The following is a 25,726-nucleotide window of genomic DNA, read 5'->3' as shown; positions in this document are numbered from 1 at the left end:
CTCACTTCACAACTGTGCAAAATACAATAGAATGGCTTTCTCCACTCACGTTATCAGTGTGTAGCTCTCACCGCAATCCTTTCATCTCTCTCAAAGATTACGAAGTGCCCGAAGACAGCGTCATGGGCCGAGTCCTGTTCCTTATAGGCATTCATGACCTCCCCGATCCTCTGGAATCTTTATTTTCCTCTTTACAGATGACGCCGCAAGCTAGACGAGACAGCATCCCACCGATAGGCAAGCAGCAGCTGCTTTCCTCTCTGCTGACTTTGAAAGGATCAGATGCAGGTTTGACTCCTGAAACATGTCAAACGGTCTAATTAAATCTCACATTATCAACCTGTCTCCTTGGGAAGATCATATAATCAACCCCCTGATTAGTTTCCATGATCAAGCTATGAAAGACGTACTGTCTCTTGAACTCCTCTGCCTCACCATTAGTCACAACCTCTCCTGGAAAGACCATACATCAAAGTCTCAAAAACAGCCATAGACCGGACATCCTTCATTATGTCAAGTCTTTTCCTGAGAAATTTTAACTTCTTACGGCCTGCAAAGCCTTTATCCATAGCTCTTTGGGGTACTGCTCTTCCCCGGCCAATGGGCTAGTGCCCCTGCATTGTTCCCCCTGTTTCTCCTCGGTGTTGTGGAAGCCAATGTTCCCAATATAATTTGCATCCCCTACAAAGAAGAAGAAACACTCGGGTTGCCACATTCCCATCACAGACAGGTTGGTGGCCTCTGTTTCTTTTTTTTCTTTTCTTTTTTTTACCGCGTCTCTTCCGGTCTTGCTCCCTCTCTTTCACCAACTTCATCTTTCCAAAGTCTCTGCAGGACGCCCACAAAATTCCAGTACTTCATCTGGTCTGATAGGATAGCCTAGAGATTTGCACACTCACCTCTGAGCTGCCTAGCTTGGCTTCAAATCTTGGCCTCGCTATAAACTGTCATCCTGATGTTTCGCAGGCAGGTTAATTCATCAATGTGTGTGCCGTCCCACGGATGGCCGTTAAACTAGGTGTCCCGTCGTGCCAGCATTATATTCTAGACAGTAATACTCCTATGGTGTCCTTCAAGAAAGATTAGGCGATCTATCGCTGACACCTTGGCCAAATTTCAAATTTCTGGTTTAACCTGCAGGGGGCACTGTATTAGCAGCACTGTCGCACCCCAGTGAGAATCGTTTCTAACCCACAGCCACGTACTGCATCCAAACCACAACGACAAGTAACTACTTTCTGAGAAAACCCCAGAATGCAGGTTTTTCATTATTTTGTATGCAGCCTGCGGCTGCTGGTTGAATCATTGCTGGGAGTGCAGCTGTGCCGCTGATGCAAGTCCACCCGGTCCCAGTAAGCTCGTACTTATTTTGCCTACCTTGGAAGGATGACGGGCTGAGTCAACGCAACCTCTACCTGGTGTTATTTAACGGCACGACATGGGCTCAAATTCAAGTCCCTAAGCTCTTAAGCCAGCCATCTTAACCGTGAGGGCAACACCAGGCTTAGAACGCAGCTAGACCTTTAACATCCACTGTTTTGTCCCTTTTTCTGCACTTGTGCGGTCAGATTTTGTGAGTCGGTTGAATCCCACTCTCCACTCCAGGACATCAAGTTGGCTGTACGCCACCACATCAAATCATCCTTTTATGTGACTGATCTTTATTTACCCCATTAACCCCCTCTCTCCACTCCAATCACTCTTCTGTCGACCACGTAACTATGCTTCCTTCCCTCTCCTCTCTTATTTTCTTGTACATCTGCCTTTTGTGCCGTTACCCTGCTGTTATTGCATTGCCTTTATTTCATCTGTCACCTCTCTTCCATGAGTTAGATTTTGTTTACAAAAATTTTTTGTCTGCATTTCCTTCCTTTATGTTTCCACAGATATGGTCTGAAAGTGGATGTGTGGGCAGCTGGAGTGATTGCCTATATTTTGCTCTGTGGATTTCCACCCTTCCGCATGTCAGTATTTCACAGCTACACCAAATACACATTTTTGCCTTGAGATGTACAAGCTATTATGGTAATGATATCCTATCCTTGTACTGCCAGCAGAGAGAGCAACGACCAAGAGGCCTTGTTTGACCAGATCCTTGTGGGGCAGGTGGACTTCCCATCAGCATATTGGGATAATATTTCCAGCTCAGCTAAGGCATGACTTCAGGTTTTATATATACATATATATATATATATATATATAAATATATACAGTATAAATCAGAACGACACTCTCTAGAATGCCAACCTCCACCAGGCTGAACAGATTACATTTTGTATACAACCTGTGGCTGCTGGTTGCATCATTTCCTGGAAGCGCGACTATGTCCCTGTTACCAGTAAGCTGGTATTCGTTTTACCGACCTCGAAGAGATGACAGCCTGAGTCAACTTACCTGTTGTCATTTCAAAGGCACGACAGGGGCTCAAACTCAAGACCCTAAGATTTTAAGGCAGACAGCTTAACCATTAAGTCAACACCAGGTTTAACAGTTAAGGTGTATCTCACCGACAGGCTGGATGTGCATCCAGACCTCAACCAAAATTTAATCCGCTTGTTTTTGTCACCTAGCCAACCTGTCCACCAGGTTTCATCTGAATCCGTCCACAACTTTTTGAGATATCGTGCTACATATCGTTTTTGGCCCTTTCTCTCAATAGTGAAGAATCACTTAAAAAATCTAGCATCTGGATCTGGATCTTCTCAAAATGTAATAAATTCGTCCTTGTTGCACACCCAACCTGTCCACCAAATTTCGTCTGAATCACTCCAACTTTTTATTTATTTATTTATTTTTGTATATAAAATCGAGGCTCGTGTGAGAGCTAAAACTCTTTGAGATATCTTGCTCGCGGACAGACAAAAAAAACCAGATACAAGGGTGGAAGCGCAACTTCCGTCCACATTCCGTGGTGCAGGTAATAAAAAATGTATCAAAGTCCTCAGTGTAGAATACAACAGTAAATAAACAGGAAACGATGGGAGTACCCGATATGCCTTGCAGTGTGGAAATGCAAGTTGATGGTTTAAAATGGTGCTAGAAACTCAGCTTGTCATGTTGCAAATAGGGTTTTTTTTAAACTTGCATCACAGTTCTCATTAAGCATGTTTCCATCCCACCATGTTTGTAGTATTACTCCTTGCGGTGTATTTGCAAGTTCTTGGAGAATTTTTTGACTTTAAAATTTGGTGCAAAGGACAGAAACCACATTGCGTCGATACGTATGGACTGGCCATTGTATACCGCAGACCATCCTCGGATCTGTGTCCCCAATGACATTTGGGACGGTCTATCGCATTCCATATGCCAATGGGATTCCGACATCGATCGGAGGAACGAAGGGTCTCCAGCATCCGAGCATGTTCCTGTACACTGCTTCATACCCAAGCACAAATTATTTAGGCCCACTACTTGGTCGTCTTTTAAACATCATAATCTTTTGTCGGAGTACATACTAATATTATGGAACAGTTTTTGTAGGTTGTAAGAATACAAGCTTATTCCATAGTTATTGCCAAAAATATCTATGTTCTTGTAACTTGGTTTCTAATGTTGCTAATTTGCCTTCAACACATTTTCCGGTGTTATTATCACCCATGAGTTGTATTATTCTGTGAAAATTAGATGTGCCAAAGGTAGGCAGCAGAATAGATCCCTCTGACTCCAAAGGTGGACGAAGGTTATGTATTCACCTCTGTTTGTCTATGTCTGTCGATCTGTCTGTCTGTTTGTCTGTCTGTGAGCAAGATATCTCCAAAAGTTATGGACGGATTTGGACCGTTGGGTGTGTCTCAAGGACGAATTGATTCGATTTTATTGAAGATCCAGATCCGGATATGAGAATTTTAAAAGTGATTCTTCATAATTGAGACATAGGGGGAAAAACAACGATATTTCAAAAAGTTGTCGATGGATCATGGCAAAACTAGGTGGATGAGTTGGTTAGGTGACAAGTACAAGCCCATTCAATTTTGGTTCAGGTTCAGGTTCATATATGGCCTATCAGTGGGATACAAATTGTAAACGGTTCAGCCTTGCGGAGATATGCACTCCACCGCGGGTGCCGTTCTAGTTTACCTTGTAACCTATTGCTCGTGAAATCAGCTACATCAGCTAAGACTTTTCAAAAAGTTTTGATGAATGTTGTCGGTATGGCATTGATATTGATTGATGATGATCTTGTCTCTTTCCTGCTTACAGGAACTCATCAGTTGCATGCTTCAGGTGGATGTTGAAAAGAGATACACAGCCCAGCAGGTCCTGGCCCATCCCTGGGTGGCTGTGAGTTCCTTTCTTTTGCAATATTATTTTACCTTTCCTCAGCTACTGCACTCTCTTTTACTTTACCGAAAATATTTAACAGCTTCAAGAAAATCTAAATGGTTTCTTGTCAAGTTCTTGGGAAAAGCTGTAGTATTCAATCCTGAACTGAGGTGTCTTACACCCTGTCTCCACCAGCATGTTGTCTCCAAGGATAGCACAGATGTAGCAGACTCTTATCTGAAGTTGGAGTAACGTGCTAATCCCAACTCAGAACTAGTAGTCTGTGTTGGAGGAACAACATTATAAAAATAATAAAACGGTTTAGTTTATTCGCCAGGAAAAGCTTTCAGAAGCTCCAAGGAAGGGCATGTGCAGAAACTTCAGCACTTCTGTACGTTATTCACGGCGGATAAACGAAACTTTTATTATTTCGTCTTCATTTGATGTGTCTGGTCTTGGTTAGATTTTGGACGTCACTTTAAACTGTTTGACTTTTGCTTCACAGGTGAGATATTGCATCGGTGAATGGTGCCATCCCTCAGGTGGATAATGATGCTCACCTGTGGTCACCTCTCCTAGCATTAGCTGCTGGGCATTAAATATCCAATGCTGTCTTTTTTTTGTAAAAGATTTGCGATTGCCTCCGACACCCTGGACAGGTTCCTATTTGATCTTCCGGTTATGTTTTCTTCATGAGGGCACGTGGTTTTCCTACCTTCATGAGATTCTGCCTAAAACTGAAGTTTACCACACCAGATTTACTTTCCTAACTTGTCATGTACTGTTACTACTCTCGTGAATCTGTTCCCTTGTCTTCTTGTCCACACTTGCTTGGTCCTATTGTATCAATTTCAAGTGTGTATTAGTGTAGGCCTCGACTAGACCATATGCTCATGTCTTAAGCCATGCATGTTCTTTCTGCCTATATCTTTCTTCTCTCCTTTGCTTTACTTCCCATAAACTTGGCATTGGCTTCCTTCTCCATTTTCTTTTCATTCATAACTTCACAAAAAATGCTAATTATTTTTAATCAACCCCTCTCCCCCTCCCTCTACAAACCCCCACACACCTATGGTATTCATCCCTCATTCTTCATTACCACTCTTTTCTCCACTTATTTTTCTTAATCCCTGCTTTTAATACTCAAAAATTCTTTCTTTAATACTCCTTCTTAACTTGCAGCACTTTTTTCTTATGCTCAAAAGTTCCTTTCAATTATATTGTAAAAAATTTCATCCACATTGCCTTTCCAATGCCTTATCCCACACAGCTTCTTCTTCTCCTTCTTCTTCTTCTTCTTATTCTTCTTTCCTACCCCTCTTTTTCCGTCCAGCTTTGCTCACAAAGTCACACCCAAGTCCTGTTCTGATCATACTGCACTACTTTTTCATGCTTTATATCAATCTTCCACCCTGGTCGTGATATCTGTCTTTGGCTGAACTTAGGATTCAGAGAAGAAACCCAGTCTGGAGCAAGTGTGGGTACATGGCTGTTAACCCCTTCATAATCTCTCCTACCACATATCCTGCCACCCCAACTTATCTTCCACCCACCTCTTCCACCTTCCTCTCTTCTACCCATCCTCTCCCCACAGCCATATCCTGCCATTCTCCCTCTTCCCCTCCCCACCCACATGCGGCTAAGGCCTTCTGCAACACATTGTGTCTGACTGAGTCTATAAACTTTCCAACCTGGATTTCTGCAACTGTTACACCCCCTTGATTGAACTCCATAATGACTACCTTTCCATCTCACTTCTCCTATATTCTCCTCTGACAAGAAAATGGTCTGAAAACACAAGAAGAGCAAAGCTCATATCTCTCCAACTATTGTTAAAGAGCGAACTTAATGCAGCAGAATATGGCTGTTAAACAGGCCAACTGGCAGGTACTTATTGAGACACCACCTCCCCAGCAAATGATATTTATTCCACGTGGGAATAATAACGCAAAAGCCTTGTCTCTCATGTACGAGTTTATCCCATCACCTCCGTGGCTATCCTATCCATCTTTCCAGTCCTGATAAACTGAATCCTGCGGCTAGGTGATTCCAGTCAAGCAGCTTGTTTTCTCAATGAAGAAGGATATCCAGACTGTCGGCATTTATAGTTCATTCTGCAAGGTTCACAAGTGTGTGTCCCTGTTTAGGCAACCAGAAAATGTCATCTTGCTAATCTCAGAGCGGAACTCCACGACATGTCTTTTTCCCCAAAGTTATTCTGCCATTTTGTCAAGTCTTCCTCTGATGTATGGCCTTCTCCTCCCTCTATCTTGTTCATCTCAAATGGCCTCACTTCCGACTTCTTGAGACGAGACAGAATGTTTAACTCTGTGCTTGCCTCCCAATCTCGTGTGCCAAACCTTTCTGGCCTGCTCTGTCACCAACTTACTTACCATACTCACTGCCTACCTGATTTTGTCTTTCACACTAGATAAGGTAAAGAAAGTGCTGTCCTGCCTAGATTCTTCATTGATGACCGACTCAGATAGCATTTTGTTGTCTATGTTCTCAAATCCTTCTCTGCTGCTCCAGTTTTTCTTTTGTCTGATATCTTCAGCCTTCTCCGTTGTCCACCACCCATCTGCCTGGAAGTTCACCAACATCGCTCTCAACTTTCACAAGAAGGGTGTAAAAATACATTTCCTCAACTACACATCAGTAAGCTTACTTCCAATTATAAGTAAAGTTGTGGAATACATCATCGCTGCCAACGTTGTGTTTCCTCTTTTGAACCAAACTCATCTCTGACCATCAGTTTGGATTCTGTCCTGATCACTCAGCTGTTGCTTTTTCAGCAGTGGCTGGAAGCCCTAAATCAAGACTGTTTCCCTGGACATGGACATATCAACACGTTTCTATCAATGGAGCCCTCACCTCTCAGTGGAGACTTGAGTACCCCCAAGACTATGTCTTCGGCCTGTTCTTATTCCTTATGTACATAAACAGCCTCTCAAAAGCTCTCTTAAACCCTCTCTTCCTTTTTGTGAATGACACGCAATCATATTCTCCATACAATTCATCCTACTGAAAGACAGACAGCAGATGCATCACTTTTTGTTCCTCTGGAATGGATTCGATTCTGCTTTGACAAATGGAACATGTCTGAATCCTTGCAAATCTCAGAGTTGCACTCTGTCACTCTCGTAGGATTGTTAAATGAACCCCCATCTTTCTATTCCAATGGTCTTCCACTGGATGACATTCTATCTCTTTAATTATCAACCTTGACCTCTTCTGGACCGACTATCGTACTAAAATACGCCATTTTGTGTGTCTGTCTGTCCGTCTGTCTGATGAAGTTTTGACGCCAATACAATCCGTCATTACTTATCCAATCTCAACCAAACTTGACAGGATGACCAAGGGTTACATATTGAAGGTTGTAGTGCATTCATTTGCCCCCCCCCCCTCCCCAAGGGGGTTTTCTCCCCCGAGCGGGATTTCTCCGCCATTGCAATCAATGGCGTTGCGTGTTGAGGTGTATATCAATGTTAAATTAGCTTTATCGTGGTGTTTGTCCAAAGAAGAAGATTTATCGTGGCGTTTTTCCAAAGACGCTTTTAATAGCAAAATTAATGATAATCACATATTGTTAATATTATTACAAAACAACATTAATACTAATAATGTCCCACTTCCCCAAGGCGTTCTTCCTGCAGTGATAACGTGTTTAAAAGCTTATAGTTATAATGGCGTTTCCGTGTGAGCAACGACCTCTACAGGAAGTAAAAATATTATAAACCACAAACACGTATGCTTAGCTTTTTAAACAGTCGCCAATGCTCTTTATAACACTAAATGAAGAAATTTGGAGGAATCCCGACATCCGTGAAGTAAGATTTACTTACAGAACTGAGCGAATCTCTACTGTACTCAATATAACCCACAAATGTTGGGTTAATAACATGGCCCTTTCTGCAGCTACCGTGGCATTTTTCATAGCAAACTTTTGAAACTCGCCCCTGCTGTTTGATACAAAACTGAAAGGGAGAAGCTCGGGTTGTGCTCCTTTTCCAAGCAGCTAGCTCGCGCTTGCCAAGCCAGCCGTTCCTTAACGGTTTTGAATGGAGTGCTTGCTCGAATGCTTAAACCACTTGGCGATCTCTTCACAAGAATCTTGGTAAATGAACACACACCCAATGTTCTGAGACCCACCCATAGATTGACTGTAATCTATATACCCCAAAGAGGACTGACCCTTCCTGCCCCTCCCGGTGTCTGCGGGTGTACTCGTGTAACAAAGCTGCCATCCCAAATTGTCCGCTGATTGGACATCCTCCATTTTTTTTAAATCGTTCCTTAAAATTCCCAAAAACCTTTTTTTGAGAAAGTCACCACTTCTTCGCTCTGATGAAGCCTAACACTCGAAACAGTTGCATCGTGCTTCCCACGGTGATTACCGTAGTCCTACCAGTCCGGCCTAGACGTATGATAAGTAAGTTGGGGATAGAGCAGGCTGGAAAGGTTGGGTACACTGTTGATAATATCCTTTGTTTGAAGTGTCGGTGACTTCTATCCGTTGCCTTTTGGGGTTTCAAATGAATCGGATTGAACCAAGTCGCGTTTTGTCATTTATAGGATGATGTCGCTCTGGATCAGGACATGAAGCTCTCGGTGAAGGGAAAAATCGAGAAACATTTCAACTCCAAGGGAAGTCACGTCACGACTGCGGGGATTGCTGTCATTACTGTAAGTTATGCCACAGGCTTGATACAATTTACCTCCTGATGGATGGAACTTTTCACATAGCTCTTGCAGGCTGGACATTGGGAATGTAAATAATGTGAAGTTTAGGCTGTTTGCAATGTGGACGAGAGATTGTGATGAATCTGGCATTGAAACGATACGACAATTATTTTTAACAAAGGTGCAACAAGATGGCAACATGTAAAAAAATCATCTTGAAAAAGAAGATACTTTACATTGCGGTGTCAAATATTAATCACTGTCGTAAAAAATCTACAATCGCTACATATTTGCGCACATTTTGGAACATGCAAAGAAAAGTTCACATTTTATGTGGATTTTATTTTCAAACGGTAGAGTAATAGATATCGATCCATTTTTTAATTTTTTTAAGAATTTGTTTGTATCTTGTTGGTAACCATTAATCTTAATCACGTGTTCCCTGCATGTGATGAAATTCAAGATGGCGACAACTCGGATTGCAAAAGACAGTGGAGCAGCAAATAGTGGAATTTCTGGTTAGCAACAACATGAAGCCTGTTGGGAGTTGCATTAGATTGGTTGTATAGTAGTGATGATTTCATTTTTATATAAGATCCATAATAAAGAGTGCTCTGGGAGCAGGATTCTTTTGGCGAAAGCTGTATTATTGTTGTTGCTGCTGTCGCCTTGGCCTTCCATGGTTGTGAAGCTGATGAAACAAAGGTATCCGGCAATGTCAACCGTACCTCTAGAGAGATGAACTCTAGAAAGAGTTTTGTGTGTGCTGTGTGTGTATGGAGGAGGGATGTTTATGATGTTGTTTGAAGGTCGCATTGGATTGAGGTCTTGATGAGTCGGTTAGGTTATTTATTTTGAATGGGAGTGTTAGGGGGAGGAGGAGGAAGTTGTTGATTATGTGGGAGTAGCGGTGAGCTGTGAAATCCTTTTTGAATCTTTGAGTTGGAGGAGGTGGTTTAACGTATAGATGCATGGATGTAAAGGATCATGTGATGCCGAGAAAAACTGTGTACCTCACGCGTCTCGGTGATCTTGTTTGAGGATATCTGTGTAGGAGAGGAATGTTGTCTGGTGGTAGTGGTAATGTCTTGAAAAGAAACAGATTAAATAGGGTAGGGGAGGCTATGGAGCCCTGAGATCCTCCGTTTTGGAAAATTCTGGTAATTGATCGGGAATCTAAGTATTTGACCTGAACTTGGCGACCAGCGTCCGGTTGCTAGAAGATATCCAGTGGATAAAGTTATTGTACAGGATAGGCTTATCCGGGCTTCTAGAAACCGGGCCCAGGTAAAAAGTTGGCTCGCCATTTTGGACTGTGTAGTTAGCCATTGTTTTGTCAATGACAATATGGTGAGGTCCCACATCAAAGGCCTTTTTGATGTCTAATGCAGCGATAAATGTGCAGAGGGGGTGAAGCTTGTGATTAAAGCCTTCTCGAATGATTTGTGTTCGTGTGGAGAGGACAGTTGTGGGAGAGTGCTTGGGAGAGAGTAACCGTGTTGGCTCGGGGGATGATGTGAGTGTTGTCATTGATAGTTCATCCATCATTCCAAGATCTTGGATAGTGTACAAAGGATGAAAATCAGTTTGTTCGAGGCTGGATTATTTGAAGGTTTGTTGCGTTTCAGTATGGGAATTGGGTTTCAGTATGGGAATTGGGTTTCAGTATGGGAATTATTATAGCTTTTTTCCAAATTGCAGTTATTTTATTGTGTCCAAGAGTAGTTGTATATTTGGTCTGGTCCTGTGGCTTTAAAGTTTTTTGGAGTTTTCTTTATTGAGGCTTCCTCCTATACGAGTGCGAGTGAGTGGGGAAGTGGGTGGGGGGGGGGGGGGGCTTATACCTGTTATAGGGTTTGTTTCTACAAGTAGTATCAGTGCCCTAAATTGTTAATAGGATCTCAGTGTCTTAGAGCCCGAGGAGTACGAAACCATCATTTAGTTTTTCTCCTTTTATATTCCTGCCAATCTCCGAGCTGTATCTCAGAACCGGCTCGGACTTTTGGAATGAAATTTCGCGTCAATAATGGAAATACAAAGTATGCGCGGTTGACATTTTTTGACCGTTACTTACTTTCCATGGTCATGGCTTAATTGTAAACAATTTAACATTATCAAATGGTGAAGCCGCTTCAATATTTGGCTATGTCCTTCCTTCCATCGTCCGTTAAAAATGAAGAAGAAGCACCTTACTAACCCACTGTGTTTAATTCTAAAAGGTTCTAAAGTGTAATTTTAAAGGGTTCTAAAGGGTAATTCTGATGGGTTCTAAAGGGTAATACGAATGAGTTATAAAGGGTAATTCTGATTGGTAATTCTAAAGGGTTTCGTTCGTTTCTAGGTTTTGCCCATTTCATATTAAAAATTGCAAACTGAACCGCTTCCTTTGGACATGGGTGTGATTGCTTTACCATAACTCGACTAGGGTTTGTCTGATCAGAACAAAATTGTCCTGTCCGATAGCATACAGCAATGAGCATTTATGCTTAATGTACATAATATCCCTCTGGGTTAAAGGTCAAGATCAAATGTTGAGTTTTATGGATAGATTGTCGATGGGGACACATTTCTTAAATTGCACTCTAGCTGTAAATGGTCGGGGCCATATGTCCGTCCAAAAACAATATGGCCCTCATTGGATCATGGGCACTGGGAGAGGGGTACCTTTTGCGATCGCTGTTTGATCGCATATATCTGGTTGTTGTTATTTGAACTTAAAAAGGGGGTGAAGGGAGCTAAAGATTCCATGGGCGATTTGATTTTCTTCAAGGTTTTTGTGATTTTTCTGTTTATTGAGAACATTGGTCTCTGACTTACGACTGCATAATAATTGATTAGTTTGTTCACTTGCTCTTTATTGCTTGGAATTGTACCATCATGGTTGGATAGATTTTAGTGGGAGGGTGGAGGCTATTTTTGGATGTGTGAATCATACCTGTGTGTGTGTACGTGTGTGACTTTCGTGCACTTTTAAACCACTGGACAGAATGAGTTGAGTGCAAGTGAGTCATTCCAGCCAACTCGACCTGAAAAAGGGCATTTCGTTATCCAACCCTCAGATTTTGCTCGAAAAAAAAATCACGTGGGGTTTTTTGGGCATGCTGAGTTTTAAAATGCTAGTCATTCTTTTTTATTTATTTATTTCCCCTTTGTGATCTGTGAGACCTGACAAAGGTCAACCTAAAGTGAAAAGTGTCATTGACCAGAGACATCACCCTCGTAATTTAGATGCTACCATTGTGTGTAGCATCTCATTTGACTCGTAATGAAAAGGGCTTTCGAGAAAAAAAAAAAACTTCGGGAACCAACTCACTTTTGGCAAGTTGTCAGACCATGTCACAGGTGAAAGGGGAGATTTTTAGCCGCGTCGCAGACGCTGCTAATATAGTGCCCTCTGCTGTTGTTGTTGTTGTTCTTCTTGTTCTTGTTCTTGCAGAGAAGACAAAACCTCAAAGCTCCACCCATTCTGGGAACCATAGCTCCACCCATTGTGGGAGAGGCTTCATATAAACAAATATCCACCATTTTATTAACTCGCATAGCTTTGAGGCCTGTTTTGTAGGCCCGTGGTGTCTTCCTCTCTCACACAGTTTTATTTCAAATCAAATTCGATATATCATTTCATTTTTCACAGTCGCTAACATAGTTTTAGACTCGGTTGAAAAAAAAACGGGAAGAAAATCCGATGAAAGTTGCCCTTTATAGAACGAAATGAATTCTCAAAGGCCTGTAACTTCAAGTCCATTGAGATATTTTTTTTTTAAATCGCGGCATGCTCAGTCATACACCGCCCAAAATAACAGACGGGAAAATGCAGAGATATATATATTTTGTTTAAATCGCGGCATGGTCAGTCATACACCGCCCGAAATAACAGATGGGAAAATGCCGAGATATATTAAAAATTCGTCCATTTGATGACAATCGTCACGATGAAATATTTAATTTATACGTCGTCACAATAATGTGGAGAGAGGAGCATAGCTTCGTTCACGTGTCGCCACACACGGGAAATTGCCGAGATATATATTTTTTAAATGGCGGCATGGTCAGTCATACACCGCCTGAAATAACAGATGGGAAAATGCCGAGATATATTAAAAATTCGTCGCCACACACGGGAAATTGCCGAGATATATTTTCACTTTGCACAAAAATAACATCAAGTAATCGAGTCAATAGGAATGTCCTGTGCCTATAACATCGACGTTATAGGCACAGCTGCATCTAGGCATTGTGTAACATCGACGCGGCTTTTGTTTTAATTAAAACTTTTTGTACTTGTTTTTTTAAGGATGAATAACATTTTTGAATTCGGCAGACATGAAAAGCCCCAGGTGAAGTTTTCTAGCGAAATCGAAGAGGAACGACTCTGGTTGAGTTGGTTTGGAATGCCCCAAGTGCTTCACTGACCCCTGCCAGAGGGAGAGAGTATTACCTCGTAGGAAGTGGATGTTTCTAGTATTAGTTATTATTGCTCTCCAATAAGTTTTTATGTTCCTGACAAAGTCACCGGAGGTATTGTTTTCGGGTTGTCTGTCCGGCTGTCCGATGGTGCGTCTGTACGTCCGAGAGGTTTTCGTGACCACAATAACTTAAGAACGGTTAACGGGATCTAAGTCAAACTTGGTATGTATGTGTAATGATGCAAAGATGAACGGATTAGATTATGGGGTCAAGAGGTCGAAGGTCAGAGGTCTTGTTTGGGTAAAATTTATGTTATTGAGCCTACTTGTTGAACCAGTGATGAGATTTTGACCAAACTTAGTACAAGTATATATTATAATGTAAAGATGAACTGATTGAAGGTCATAGGTCAGAGGTCATGTCAGGTAAAAATGTGATTCTTGAGATCTGCTGAAAGGGTTGAAATCAAATTTGGTACACGTATGTATAATGATTTAAAAATGCGGGCAGAGGCATATCAGTCGACGTTATGACTTAAGAACGGCTGAAGGGATCAAAGTCAAACTTGGTACAAGTATGTAGAATGATGTTAAGATTAGCCGATTATATTTTGGGGTAAAGAGGTCAAAGGGCAGAGGTCTCGTTCACTAAAAAATTCTGTTACCGAGCTAACTTGTCAACCAGTGATGGGATTTTCACCAAACTTGGTGTATGTATAAATTATGATGCAAATATGAACTGATTCGATTTTAGGGTGAAGCGGCCAAAGGTCAGAGGTCATGTTAAGAAAAAACATTTTGTTACCGTGATAACTTAAGAACGGCTGAATGTATCTAAGCCAAACTTGTTACAGATATATATAATGATGTAAGGATGAAGTGATTCGATTTTGGGTCAAGAGGTCAAAGGTCAGATGTCATCTCAAGTAAAAATGTGATTCTTGAGACGAGTTGAATGGATTTAAATCAAACTTGGTACAAGTATGTATAATGATGTAATAATGTGGGCAGAGGCATATCAGTCAACGTTGTGACGTCGAAGAGTGCCATTCTAGTTTAATTTTAAAGTGATTCTTCATAATGGAGAGCTATAGTGCCCTCCATATGTATTGCAATAGTGAAGTCAAAATTGTTATTTTTGCTATATACGCCATAAGTTTGGATTTGAGATCAAAAGATGAAAATGAAGCAAGAGTGCAGAAGTCAGCTTTTATTTCTTGGTATTTCTTTGCATATATGTTTTACTATTGTAGAACAACAACACTTTTATGTTCAGTCCCCTCATTTTACGTAAGCATAAGTATTGGAACAAACGACTCACAGGAGTTTCTGGTTGCTCAAAAGTTTCTTGTTGCATTGATTAATTGTTCACACTTGAAAGAGTTGTGAATGTCGAGTCTTAGTTTTAGCCTTTACTTTTTCCTTCGAGGTCTGCATTTGGAATGAGTAGGCATGAACCAACATGAAGATCAGGGAACTGTCTATGAAAGAAAAGCAAGCAATTTAGAAGCTGAAATAACAGAATAATTCAATTAGTACCAGAGTAGAAAAATGGCGATAGCAAGTACAACAATATGGAATATCTTGAAAATGAAAGAAACTACTAGTGTACTTTGCAATAGAGAACGGCCAAGTCGGCCCAGGAAAACAACTGCAGTTGATGACAGAAAAATCATCAGAGTTGTGAGGATAAACCCTAAAACAACTGTGAGTGATATTACCAACAATCTCCAGAGTGCAGGGATGAATGTATAAAAATCTACCATTTGTAGAACAGCTCGACATCAGAATTACAAAGGCTACACTGCAAGATGTAAACCTCTCATCAGCACCAAAAATAGAAAGGCCAGACAAAAATTTGCCAATAAGTACAGAGATGAGCCAGAAGAGTTCTGGTACAAAGTTTTATGGATGGATGATACCAAGATAATCCTTTACCAAAGTGATGGAAAGGCAAAATTGTGGAGAAATGAAGGAACTGCATCTGTAAAGGATGGTGGAGGTAGTTTTATGGCTTGAGCTTGCATGGCTGCCTCTGGAACTGGCTCACTCATCTTTATTGATGATGTAACTAATGATGGAAGCAGCAAAATGAATTCAGAAGTGGACAGAAAAATTTTGTCTGCATATGTACAAGAAAATGCTTCCAAACTCATTGGGCAGCACTTCACCATGCAGCAAGACAATGATCACAGACACACTGCCAACGCAACCAAGGAGTTCACCAGGGTAAAAGTGGAAGATTTCAGACAGGCAAAGTCAATCTCCTGATTTAAATCCAATGGAGCATGTATTCCACTCTTTGAAGAGGAGACTAAGGTCATAAACCCCCCAAAACAATCAACAACCCTCAACAATCAAATACTGCTCTCCCCTCTGGGCTGGTGCACCTGCCTCATACCTAGCTCAGCTTCACGCTGTTGAAACCATAGCTTTCAGAATCATTGGAATCTCCCGTGATGAAGCTGATTCTGAGGGCCTTTCACTCCCTCACCACAGGCAGGTTGGTGGTCTTTCTGTCTTCTACCGACTCCTCTCCGGCCTCGCTCCCCCTGCTCTGTCTGTGCTCTGTCCCCTACATTTTCCTGCAGGATGCACAAGATCTGCCAGCAACCCTTTTCTGGTGAAACCACCAACATCAAGACTCTCTGCTCACCTTCACTCTTTCATTCCTCTTTTCTCCCGCCTCTGGAACAAACTCCCACACTCTTTTCAACCCACTCCTCCCTCCAGGTCTTTAAAACAGCTGTTCACCGCCATCTTCCCCCATCCAAAACCTTGATCATTTCTACCCCCATTAAAACACCCAAAATCTACCTCTTTCAATCTCAAACTTCTTTCCTGAAATTCCTAGTTGTGTCAATTTGTTTTATACCGTGTACACCTTTCCTCCCGCCTACCCAACCCCTCTCCAACCGGCCCTCTCTCTCTTCCACAGATCTATCGACATCCCTGTTCTCTTCTGTTGTTGTGCTTGTATGCTTTCCTCTCTCTCCCCCTCTTGTCTCCCGCTTCCTTTATTTATTGTATATTTTATGGGTCTGTGCCTGTTCTTGTGTGTAATGTGTTAGCTATTACACAAGCCTTGATTATGTATACAAGAAAATCAAAACAAAACAAAAAAACTAAAAATGGCTGGAGCAAATGCATGGCAAAGCATCTCAAGGAAGATACCAAGTTTGGTGACGTCAATGGGTCACAAGCTCGATGAAGTTATTGCATGCAAGGAATATGCAAACAAATACTAACCATTATACTACTTTAATTTACTTTAAGTTAATATGTTCCAATACATATGCTTACCACACACACACACACACACACACACACACACACACACACACACACACATATCTATCTATAATTCCAGCAATCTCTGTCTGTGTGTGTGTGTGTGTGTGTGTGTGTGTGTGTGTGTGTGTGTGTGTGTCTGTGTGTGTGTTTGTTTGTTTGTCTGTGACCGCTGTTTCTCGACAACCACGGGTCCGATATACTTTAAACTTGCCAGGTATATTGCTGGGGACCCGAGGATGTGCCTTTTCAAGGTTTCATATTAATCGGACAAGTAGTTACCGAGCTATGTCCAAAAAACGATTCAACCAATCAGAGAGCAGCGAGCTATCACGTGTGCCGAACGTGCCGAACAGACTCTGCCTCGGACGGCACATTTGAGAGCGTATTCATTTATTTCACGTTGGCAAACTATGTTGGCGTTAAACTATGTTTTAAAACTAATTAAAACTAATTTGCGATTCTTTCGCTTTCCTGCGCGTTTGTGCACGCTATGGCGATTTCTTTACCAAACTCCGCAAGCCGTTCGCTTTGGACCAAACCATTTCATGTAAATAGAGGGGGGGGATTGTCACCGTACTCGCAAGCCGTTCGCTTTGGACCAAACCATTTCATGTAAATAGAGGGGGGGGATATAATTTTAGATATAGATATAGTACGGGCATGCCCTAGTATATATACACACACTAGCTTGGCTCGGCTCACTGCGCTTGCCTCACCACGCGTCGTTGCTGAGGAACGGGCTTATTTTAGCTGAGGCTAATGACTGCACCTGAGTTGCTGTGTTGTCATGATTTACACCAATCATAATACAAACAATTATTTTGCACAAATGTATTTGTTGTGTTTGTGATATTACATTTTTATCGGCAATTTAGGTTGAAGATTTAGGTTGAATGTTTTTTTTTCAAGAAAGAACCCCTCAGCACATACATAGGGGAGGGGTAGGTGCAGACTGGAAGTTTGAGACGATTACACCTCACCACCAAGTAATTCAAAACACCTCACCACCACATAATTCAAAAACACCTCACCACCACATAATTCAAAACACCTCACCACCACATAATTCAAAACACCTCACCACCATGTGATTCAAAACCACCACCATGCTATTAAAAACACTTCACAACCACGGAAACAAAAGTTTGAGGGAGTCGTTAAGTGACAACACAGACACTGCCCAGATGTGTAGATATCTATCTATAATTCCATTAATCTCTGTGTGTATGTGTGTATGTGTGTATGTGTGTATGTGTGTTTGTATGTTTGTCTGTGACCGCTGTTTCTCGACAACCACGGGTCCGATATACTTTAAACTTGCCAGGTATATTGCTGGGGACCCGAGGATGTGCCTTTTCAAGGTTTCATATTAATCGGACAAGTACTTACCGAGCTATGGCGATTTAGCCGTTCGCCGTTCGCTTTGGCGTTGCGAATGGACCAAACCATTGCATGTAAATAGAGGGGGGGGTTCTGTGGTCGTTGCGAATGGACCAAACCATTCATGTAAATAGAGGGGGGGGGGGGTTCTGTGGTCGTTACTGCCACGTGGTTTCAAAGTTTTTTTTTGTTGTTGTTGTTTGCACGCATGTTTTTTTGCACCCACGTACGGGCACGCCCTAGGATGTTTACACACACACACCCCTACACAAATTTTTTTTTTTTTTTTTTTTGGCAAGGAACGGGCACCCACGTACGGGCACGTCCTAGCTTATATATAGTACGGGCATGCCCTAGTATAGATAAATGACTGTACCCGAGTTGCCGTTTTGTCATGGTTTAAACCAATCATAATTCAAACAATTATTTTGCACAAATGTATTTGTAATATACGTGATATCACATTTTATAAACAACTGAAGTTGAAAAAAAAAAAAATTCCCGAAAACATTCCCCCAAAAAAATTTGGAATTTTTTTCAAAAAAAAAACACCCTGATGACATACCGATGGGAGAGATATGTGCATACCAGAAGTTTGGTACGATATCACAAAAGTTTGAGGGAGTAGTTCAGTGACAACACAGGACAAGACAGATGCTGCACAGATATATATATATATAACTATATATATATATATATATATTATATATATATATATATATATATATATATATATATATATATATATATATATATATATATATATATATATATATATATATATATATATATATATATATATATATATATATATCTGGGCATATCCCAGAGACTCAATAGCTCAGTGGGCTGTTACCGCGTAAGTGATGAGTTCCTGGGTTCGAGTCCCGGGTTGAGTCAGAATTTTTTCACACTAGCCCCATGCAGGAATTTACTTCCTGTTTCTTAAATTATATATATACAGTCATGTGAAAACGTAAGTACACCCCATGTAAAGTTTTGACTTTTTCAACATATTTCAACATACAGCTATTTGATCTTCATTTCAACAATATTGATAGTTAACGGTGATATAATATAACAAATATCATGAAACATTTACATTTTGGAGTCCATTGTATAATTTAAATGAACATAAATGCAAATTTCGCATGTGGAAAAAGTAAGTACACCCTTGACTCTAATAGGTGGTATTGCCCCCTTTGGCAGAAACAACCTCAAGTAGGCATTTCTTATAACTGTCTACCAGTCTCTGACATCGACTGGGAGAAATTTTTGCCCACTCCTCCATGCAGAATTCTTTCAGCTGTGCGATATTTGAGGGGTTTCTTGCATGCACAGCTCGTTTCAAACGCCCCCATAACATCTCGATGGGATTTAGATCCGGGCTTTGACTTGGCCATTCCAGAACCCTCCATTTCTTTCTTTTCAGCCATTCCTTGGTGGATTTACCTGTATGTTTAGGGTCATTGTCATGTTGCAAGGTCCAACTTCGGTTGAGCTTCAACTTTCCGACAGATGGCCTCACATTATCTTCAAGCAGCCTCTGGTACAATGAAGAATTCATAGTGGATTCTATGATGGTGAGCTGCCTAGGCCCTGATGCAACAAAGCTGCCCCAAACCATAATATTTCCACCACCATGCTTTACCGTTGGTATCAGGTTCTTGTGGTCAAATGCTGTCTTTGGTTTTCGCCAAACATGTCTTCTGGTACTGTGGCCAAATAGCTCTACCTTTGACTCATCTGTCCAAAGCACATTGTTCCAGAAGTGCTGGTCTTTGCCAAGGTGTTCATTGGCAAACTTTAGTCTTGCCCTGATGTTCTTTCTGGACAGCAAAGGTTTCCTCCTGGCACACCTCCCATGTAGATCAAATTTGTGCAGCCTCTTTCTAATGGTGGACTCGTGCACTTTGACATCAACAGTGGCAAGAGCTACCTGTAGGTCCCCTGATGACATTTTTGGGTTCTTAGAGACTTCTTTCAGCATCTTGCCGTCTGCTCTCGGGCTGAACTTGCTGGGGCGGCCTGGCCTGAACAAGTTGGCAGTTGTTTGGAATCTTCTCCACTTGTAGGTGATCTTCCGGACAGTCGAATGATCGATTTCAAATTGTTTGGAGATCTTTTTAAATGCCTTCCCAGACTCGTAGGCATGTATAACCTTCTTTCTGGAGGCCTCAGATAGCTCTTTTGATCTTGGCATGGTGACGCCGCACACTTCTACAACAAAGAGCAAACCAAACTAAAAGTTTGAGGTTTAAATAAGACAGGTTCCTCCAAGATCCTCTCTAACGATGTTCTAATCATTTACACCTGAGCTGGTGCACCTGATTCTAATTTTAGGTATTTGAATTAGTGATAAATGTAGGGGTGTACTTACTTTTTCCACATGCGAAATTTGCATTTATGTTCATTTAAATTATACAATGGAATATACAGTCACGTGAAAAAGTAAGTACACCCCATGTAAAGTTTTGACTTTTTCAACATATTTCAACATACAGCTATTTGATCTTCATTTCAACAATATTGATAGTTAAAGTTGATATAATATAACAAATATCATGAAACATTTACATTTTGTAGTCCATTTTATTATTTAGAGTACATCAGATGTGTACAAATTTATCACAAATATAAAGACAATGGTTTTCAATTACCTTTGTTTGTTGCTTTTCTATAAATCCTGAGCACTTTATTGAGGCCTTTATTGGATTCGCTGACCCAGAAAACATAGGATTAGCATATTTAATTAAGTTTCTAGGTTGACGAGAAGCCGAGATAGCGCAAAATATGTATTTTATGGCGGCCATTTTGAAAATCCAAAATCTGTGTCTGTGCAAATGACAACATTGATTTTCGGATTCTCCATGCTCTGATGATTCCAAAAATGTACAGGTTTGCTGATCTCCCAAAATTTTGAACGACATTATGTTAACATAGTGAACCTGACTGAGGGGGCTGGGGGTGGGGGGGGGGGGGGTGACACCATGAGTTACCGCACTGGGTGACACCAACCCAAGTGACGCCACTGCCTTTGGGATGTGTTGTAGGAGAGTTGTGATTGTTTGTAATAACCAGCTCATCTGATAGGTCCAAAACTGCGGAGCCTCTCATATCTGTTATTTGGGAGGAGAGCCAGGAAGGGTCTTTGGCATTGAAGTCACCAGCAAGTATGAGTTGGGGTTTGTCTTGTAAGTTTTTGAGGGAGGGTTGGAATGTTTGTGGACAAGAGTTTGGAGGTGGTGTGTAGATGTTGATTTATGTTGTGGAGGATTTTGCCTATTTTGATTTAGATGGAGAAAAGCTCAGTAATATTATCATTTTGTAATATTTGTCGAACCCAGGTTAGACAGCTTTTAGAGGTGGAGAGGGGAAGGAAAGGGAGAGGTGAAGAGGGAGATTTGGGGGTCGGGGGGATGGCTGACCCGCTTAACCTGCTTGTAAAAATGTCAGTTAGTGATCAAGTAGTGAATACATATTTGATGAGGATGATGATGAGCTGTACTGTACTCTTTACAGAGCGTTGGTGCTGCAAAGGTAGTTTTTTGGGATTTATAAATGAACGTTTTGTATTGGAAGTGAATTCTAGCCTAACGATGACAGCAGTTCTGAGATTTTAATTGGATTGGCTTAAGTATTCAAAAACATATCGAGCAAGAATCCAAAAGCCCGGAAACATGTGTTGGTAATCATGCATCATGAACACGGACAGGCATTCGTGGAATAGTTGCCCTCACCTGATCATGCTTGGCGGTCACAATAAGCTCTGCCCTCAGTTGCATTCAGAAAAGCCAAAACGTTTGCTGCCATTTTGCTTTTGCCATAATACATTCTGCCCCAGCATAGTACAGCCCTTCTTATATAGGCCTCAAGTTTGTTTGAAGGCCTTTTTTTATTCATCAGGATTGAATACTGGGGCAGGCCATGATGGGTGATGGTTTTCATGTCTGTGCCTATCCCTGTCCCAATCCCCGACACCTTGATGCCTTACACCCCTGTGGCACCCTCGCTTCTCTGCACGGTTTGCCTTCTTTCCTCTTTAGCTTCCTGAACCCGAGCAATGGTACGTACCACTCTACGTTTGACTTGCCCCAGCCTCTCGTGCTCTGTCAGTGTAGCAAATGTACGGCCAACGTACGGGAAAGGGAGGGAACGTTAACGCAAAAGCTACATCTTCACTTTGCCGAGTCAGTACTCCTTGAGGGTGAAGAAACATTTCCCTTTGGTTCTTATAATCAATTCGTTAATGGCGTCTCATTGGGTCCAAATATCCGATGCTGTTTTGACCGAATGGATCCACTAAACCAGCTTCTCTGAACCACCTTTAGAGGCCATTTTCCCCACAGAGCAGGGGTTGGCCTTTTTTGGGCACCATGGTCCCCTTTTTGAAGCCATGTTTTACTGCCGGATGCTCTTCCTGCCCCCAACCCTGTTAGTCACCTCTTGCGACACACATGGAATTACCAGTGAACTGGTACCCAATTTGCCGACCTCAGAGGGATGACAGGCTGACTCAACCTCTCTGGTGTTAATTCAGCGATCGACCGGGATTCGAACCCAGGATCCTAGGATCCCAAGCCGGCACCCTAACCGCTAAGCCAACACCAGGCTTCTCTGATGTACTCTATTTGCGGGACTCCCTTTCCCGGAATGTTTGCTGCTGAACTAGAGTGCAGTACCTGCATGAGGTTATTTAACGACCCTTTCCTCCCTCCCTCCTTTCTTCCTTCCTTCCTTCCATTTTCCTCATGCCTTTTCTTTTTTTTTCTACCTTCAACATCTGATCTGCTTCCATGAATATCTGATGTGGGAAACCGAATATCCGACAATAATGTTTGGGTTTTCCTGAATATCTGGCTATTTCCAAACTATTCTGTTCAATATAAACTTCTCCACATCATAAATGCCTCGATTTGAGAATTTTTTTTGCTCCTTCCTCCCTTTTCATCTTGCATTTTTTAATCCCACACGCATCCATGTTTTTCCCTCTCCCATGTCCTCCTCTCCTGGCACCTGCCCTTTCTTCACCGACCATCCCATTTAAACGCATCGTGTCTGCTCTCCAAACCACTCTCCATCGCACCTCTGTGCCACCTGCCCTTGGTCGCTCATTTCGTCCACAGACCACAGCGCTGGACAAGGAGACGGGAATCTTGAGAAGGGCACGTCGGCACGATGAGGGGGCGGTTGGTGGTTCCAATCGGCTGTCGACCGCAAGTGAGGAGCAAACCACATCTGAATCTGGAAATTACTCCCCAGGCTCCTCTGAGCAGCTCCCTTCTCCTTCGTCCCCGTTCTAAATGGACATCAGTCTGTCCCACGGCCAGGTGGGATCGAACACGCATGGCTCAAATTCAAGCGGATGCTCAATGCTCCAAAGGACTAGGCATGCGGTGGACACCGGAAGATAATCCTTTTCATCGAATGGTACCTGGAGCTACCCTTGGATGGCATACATACGCACACTGTGGTTTTGTTCATCATTTGATGGTGTTTTATGCTTTGCTTTGGAATATTACCTTTACCATCATTGACTGTACTTTTTGTGTCTGATTTATTGAATGATGTCGAAAGTTGGGGGTTGGGGGTTGGGGGAGAGGAAACGTTTTTGGGGTATTTATGTGTCAGTTGCTGTCTGATTCTATCACACCAATCATAACACAACTGAATATATTAATGATGTTGAAGACAAAGGGTTAATAAGGCCTACACTTGTCTCGATCGCCCCCTCTTGGCAGCAAGTTTTTATAATTTGGTTAAACACGAATGTTTTGCTCCGTGAGCCATTTTCCATCGACTCAAATTATCAGCTGCATTGAAGTTGAACATTTACAACTTATTTAACTACTGAGGTTGAGATTCAAGTGATGATCTATTTACACTTGTGGGGAATTTACATCAGAAGGTTTGGGTTTTAATGCGAACTGATCTAATTATTAGGTCTGCGAGCTGTCTGGGGGTTTTCAAGCTGCGCACTTCCCTGTGTGTGTGTGTGTGTGTGTGTGTGTGTGTGTGTGTGTGTGTGTGTGTGTGTGTGTGTGTGTGTGTGTGTGTGTGCGTGTGCGTATGTTTGTGCGTGCGTGTGTTTGTGTGTGTGCGTGCGTGTGTGTACGCGTATGTTTGTGTGTGCGTGCGTGTGTTTGTGTGTGAGTGTGCGTGTGTGTACGCGTATGTTTGTGTGTGTGTGCGTGCGCGCGTGTGTGCGTGTGTGTGCGCGTATGTTTGTGTGTGAGTGTGCGTGTGTGTGTATGTTGTGTGTGTGTGTGTGTGTGTGTGTGTGTGTGTGTGTGTGTGTGTGTGTCGTCCGGTCGCCCACTGGCATATGGCCTCCCAGTGTATTAAATCGGTCCCCAAGACCCCAGAGAATCCCCGCAATGTTCACCGTGTTATTTAATTTTGCATTCCAGACGTCTCGCCCATAAATCGGTGTCGAGTTCACCCACAAACACCGTGATTACAGCATCGACCCTAGAGGAAGGTGTTTAAAGATGTTCCGGTTCTAAAGACACTTTCATCTGCACAAGTTCTAATCGACATGTACGAGTCGTTCGCTCGTGTCAATAAATCGATGCAAAACCAGCAACAAAAGTGGACATTGTTTGGGGTAAACGAAGTACCTGCCGCGTATGGATTGTTTGTTTATTTATTTATTTATCGACGGCTATCTCTAATTACCGTTGTAATCGATCGATCTCCCGTTTTGTTTGTGGGTTTCATCACCATGACAACGCATGTCGGCGATTCGCACCCACGTGGTTTGTGTGTATCACCTGCAACACTCGAACACACGTATTTATGCTCTGTACGTACAAATAGGTATGTGGGACAACCAGGAGCAGGTTCGAATCGCACTTTGTCCGAAGCAATGTCTCTATAGACCCGGTATTTTGGGACACGAGTTTTCTTCCATCAAGCACCGCTTACGCATCCGTGAAATATCTCGATTAATAATAACTGATCACGACGGGCAACGCGCTCGGATCTGCACCTTGAAATTCCACATTGTTATACACCTGTACACACTTGGATATCCGACTTCCATTAAGCGGATCAAAAGTTGATTTGAAACGGTACGAAACTTTCAATAAAATAATCAATGTTGTTTTTTTTTTACTGCTATTTTTATTTAATAAATGTGTTTGGTTTTGCTCAAATCATTTATTCCGACGTATTATGTAGATTGTTTGAACTGGTCGTTGTTGCACTCCTCCCACCTCCTCCTCGCTCCTCCCCCGCAACCCGCAAGCCCCTCCCCGCGATTCCTGCTGCCCCGCCCACTTGTCATTGCTACCCAATTTCCCTCGTTCCATTTACCTGATCCTTGGCCTTGAATATGATGTGATACAACCTGTAGTCTTACCGACCACGAGTTTCCAATTCAGACCTTTCATGTTGTCGCACATCGGAATATTACTGACGGCGATTGAACGTACTTCTTGTATTCATGGCGTCATTGGTGTAAATGTTTTTTTCCCCCGTGTACAGTAGTGAGGGCCTCTATGTTTATTGAATGTATCCACAAACACAAAGCTGTTCTCCTTATCTGGTGGGCGGGGAAAGAGGGGTGGGGAAAGGGGATAAAGCAGTGAAGGTCGTTGCGCTTCGACATTGGGAATTTGCTCGCAGCATGTGGATATACTCTGGCAGTTGTGCACTGATGTCAACAACAACAACAACAACAACAAGACCTCTAA

At 42.1% G+C, this 25,726-nt stretch overlaps 1 protein-coding gene across 5 annotated transcripts in view; it reads left to right on the top strand.

Moving 5' to 3' along the window:
- The window catches only part of LOC137425479 (serine/threonine-protein kinase DCLK1), a 204,061-nt gene extending 179,782 nt beyond the window's left edge, over positions 1–24,279 (top strand). For 2 of the 5 annotated variants that reach the window (XM_068113969.2, XM_068113967.2), the window contains exons 15-19: positions 1,887–1,964; positions 2,055–2,154; positions 4,201–4,281; positions 8,842–8,952; positions 23,156–24,279. In XM_068113969.2, coding sequence (XP_067970070.1) covers positions 1,887–1,964; positions 2,055–2,154; positions 4,201–4,281; positions 8,842–8,952; positions 23,156–23,332 — 547 coding nt within the window. In that variant the 3' untranslated portion in view covers positions 23,333–24,279. Of the gene's footprint in view, positions 1–1,886; positions 1,965–2,054; positions 2,155–4,200; positions 4,282–8,841; positions 8,953–9,412; positions 9,584–22,075; positions 22,096–23,155 lie in introns of those variants that run through there. The other 3 variants (XM_068113971.2, XM_068113968.2, XM_068113970.2) reach the window with 3 other exon arrangements.
- Positions 24,280–25,726: the final 1,447 nt, after the last annotated feature.

This window comes from Myxine glutinosa, chromosome 4 (assembly GCF_964187855.1).
Source record: "Myxine glutinosa chromosome 4, kmMyxGlut1.1, whole genome shotgun sequence".
NCBI classification, from domain to species: Eukaryota; Metazoa; Chordata; class Myxini; order Myxiniformes; family Myxinidae; genus Myxine; species Myxine glutinosa.
The sequence above is the reverse complement of the archived record's forward strand: the minus strand, read 5'-3'. Positions and strand labels throughout refer to the sequence as shown.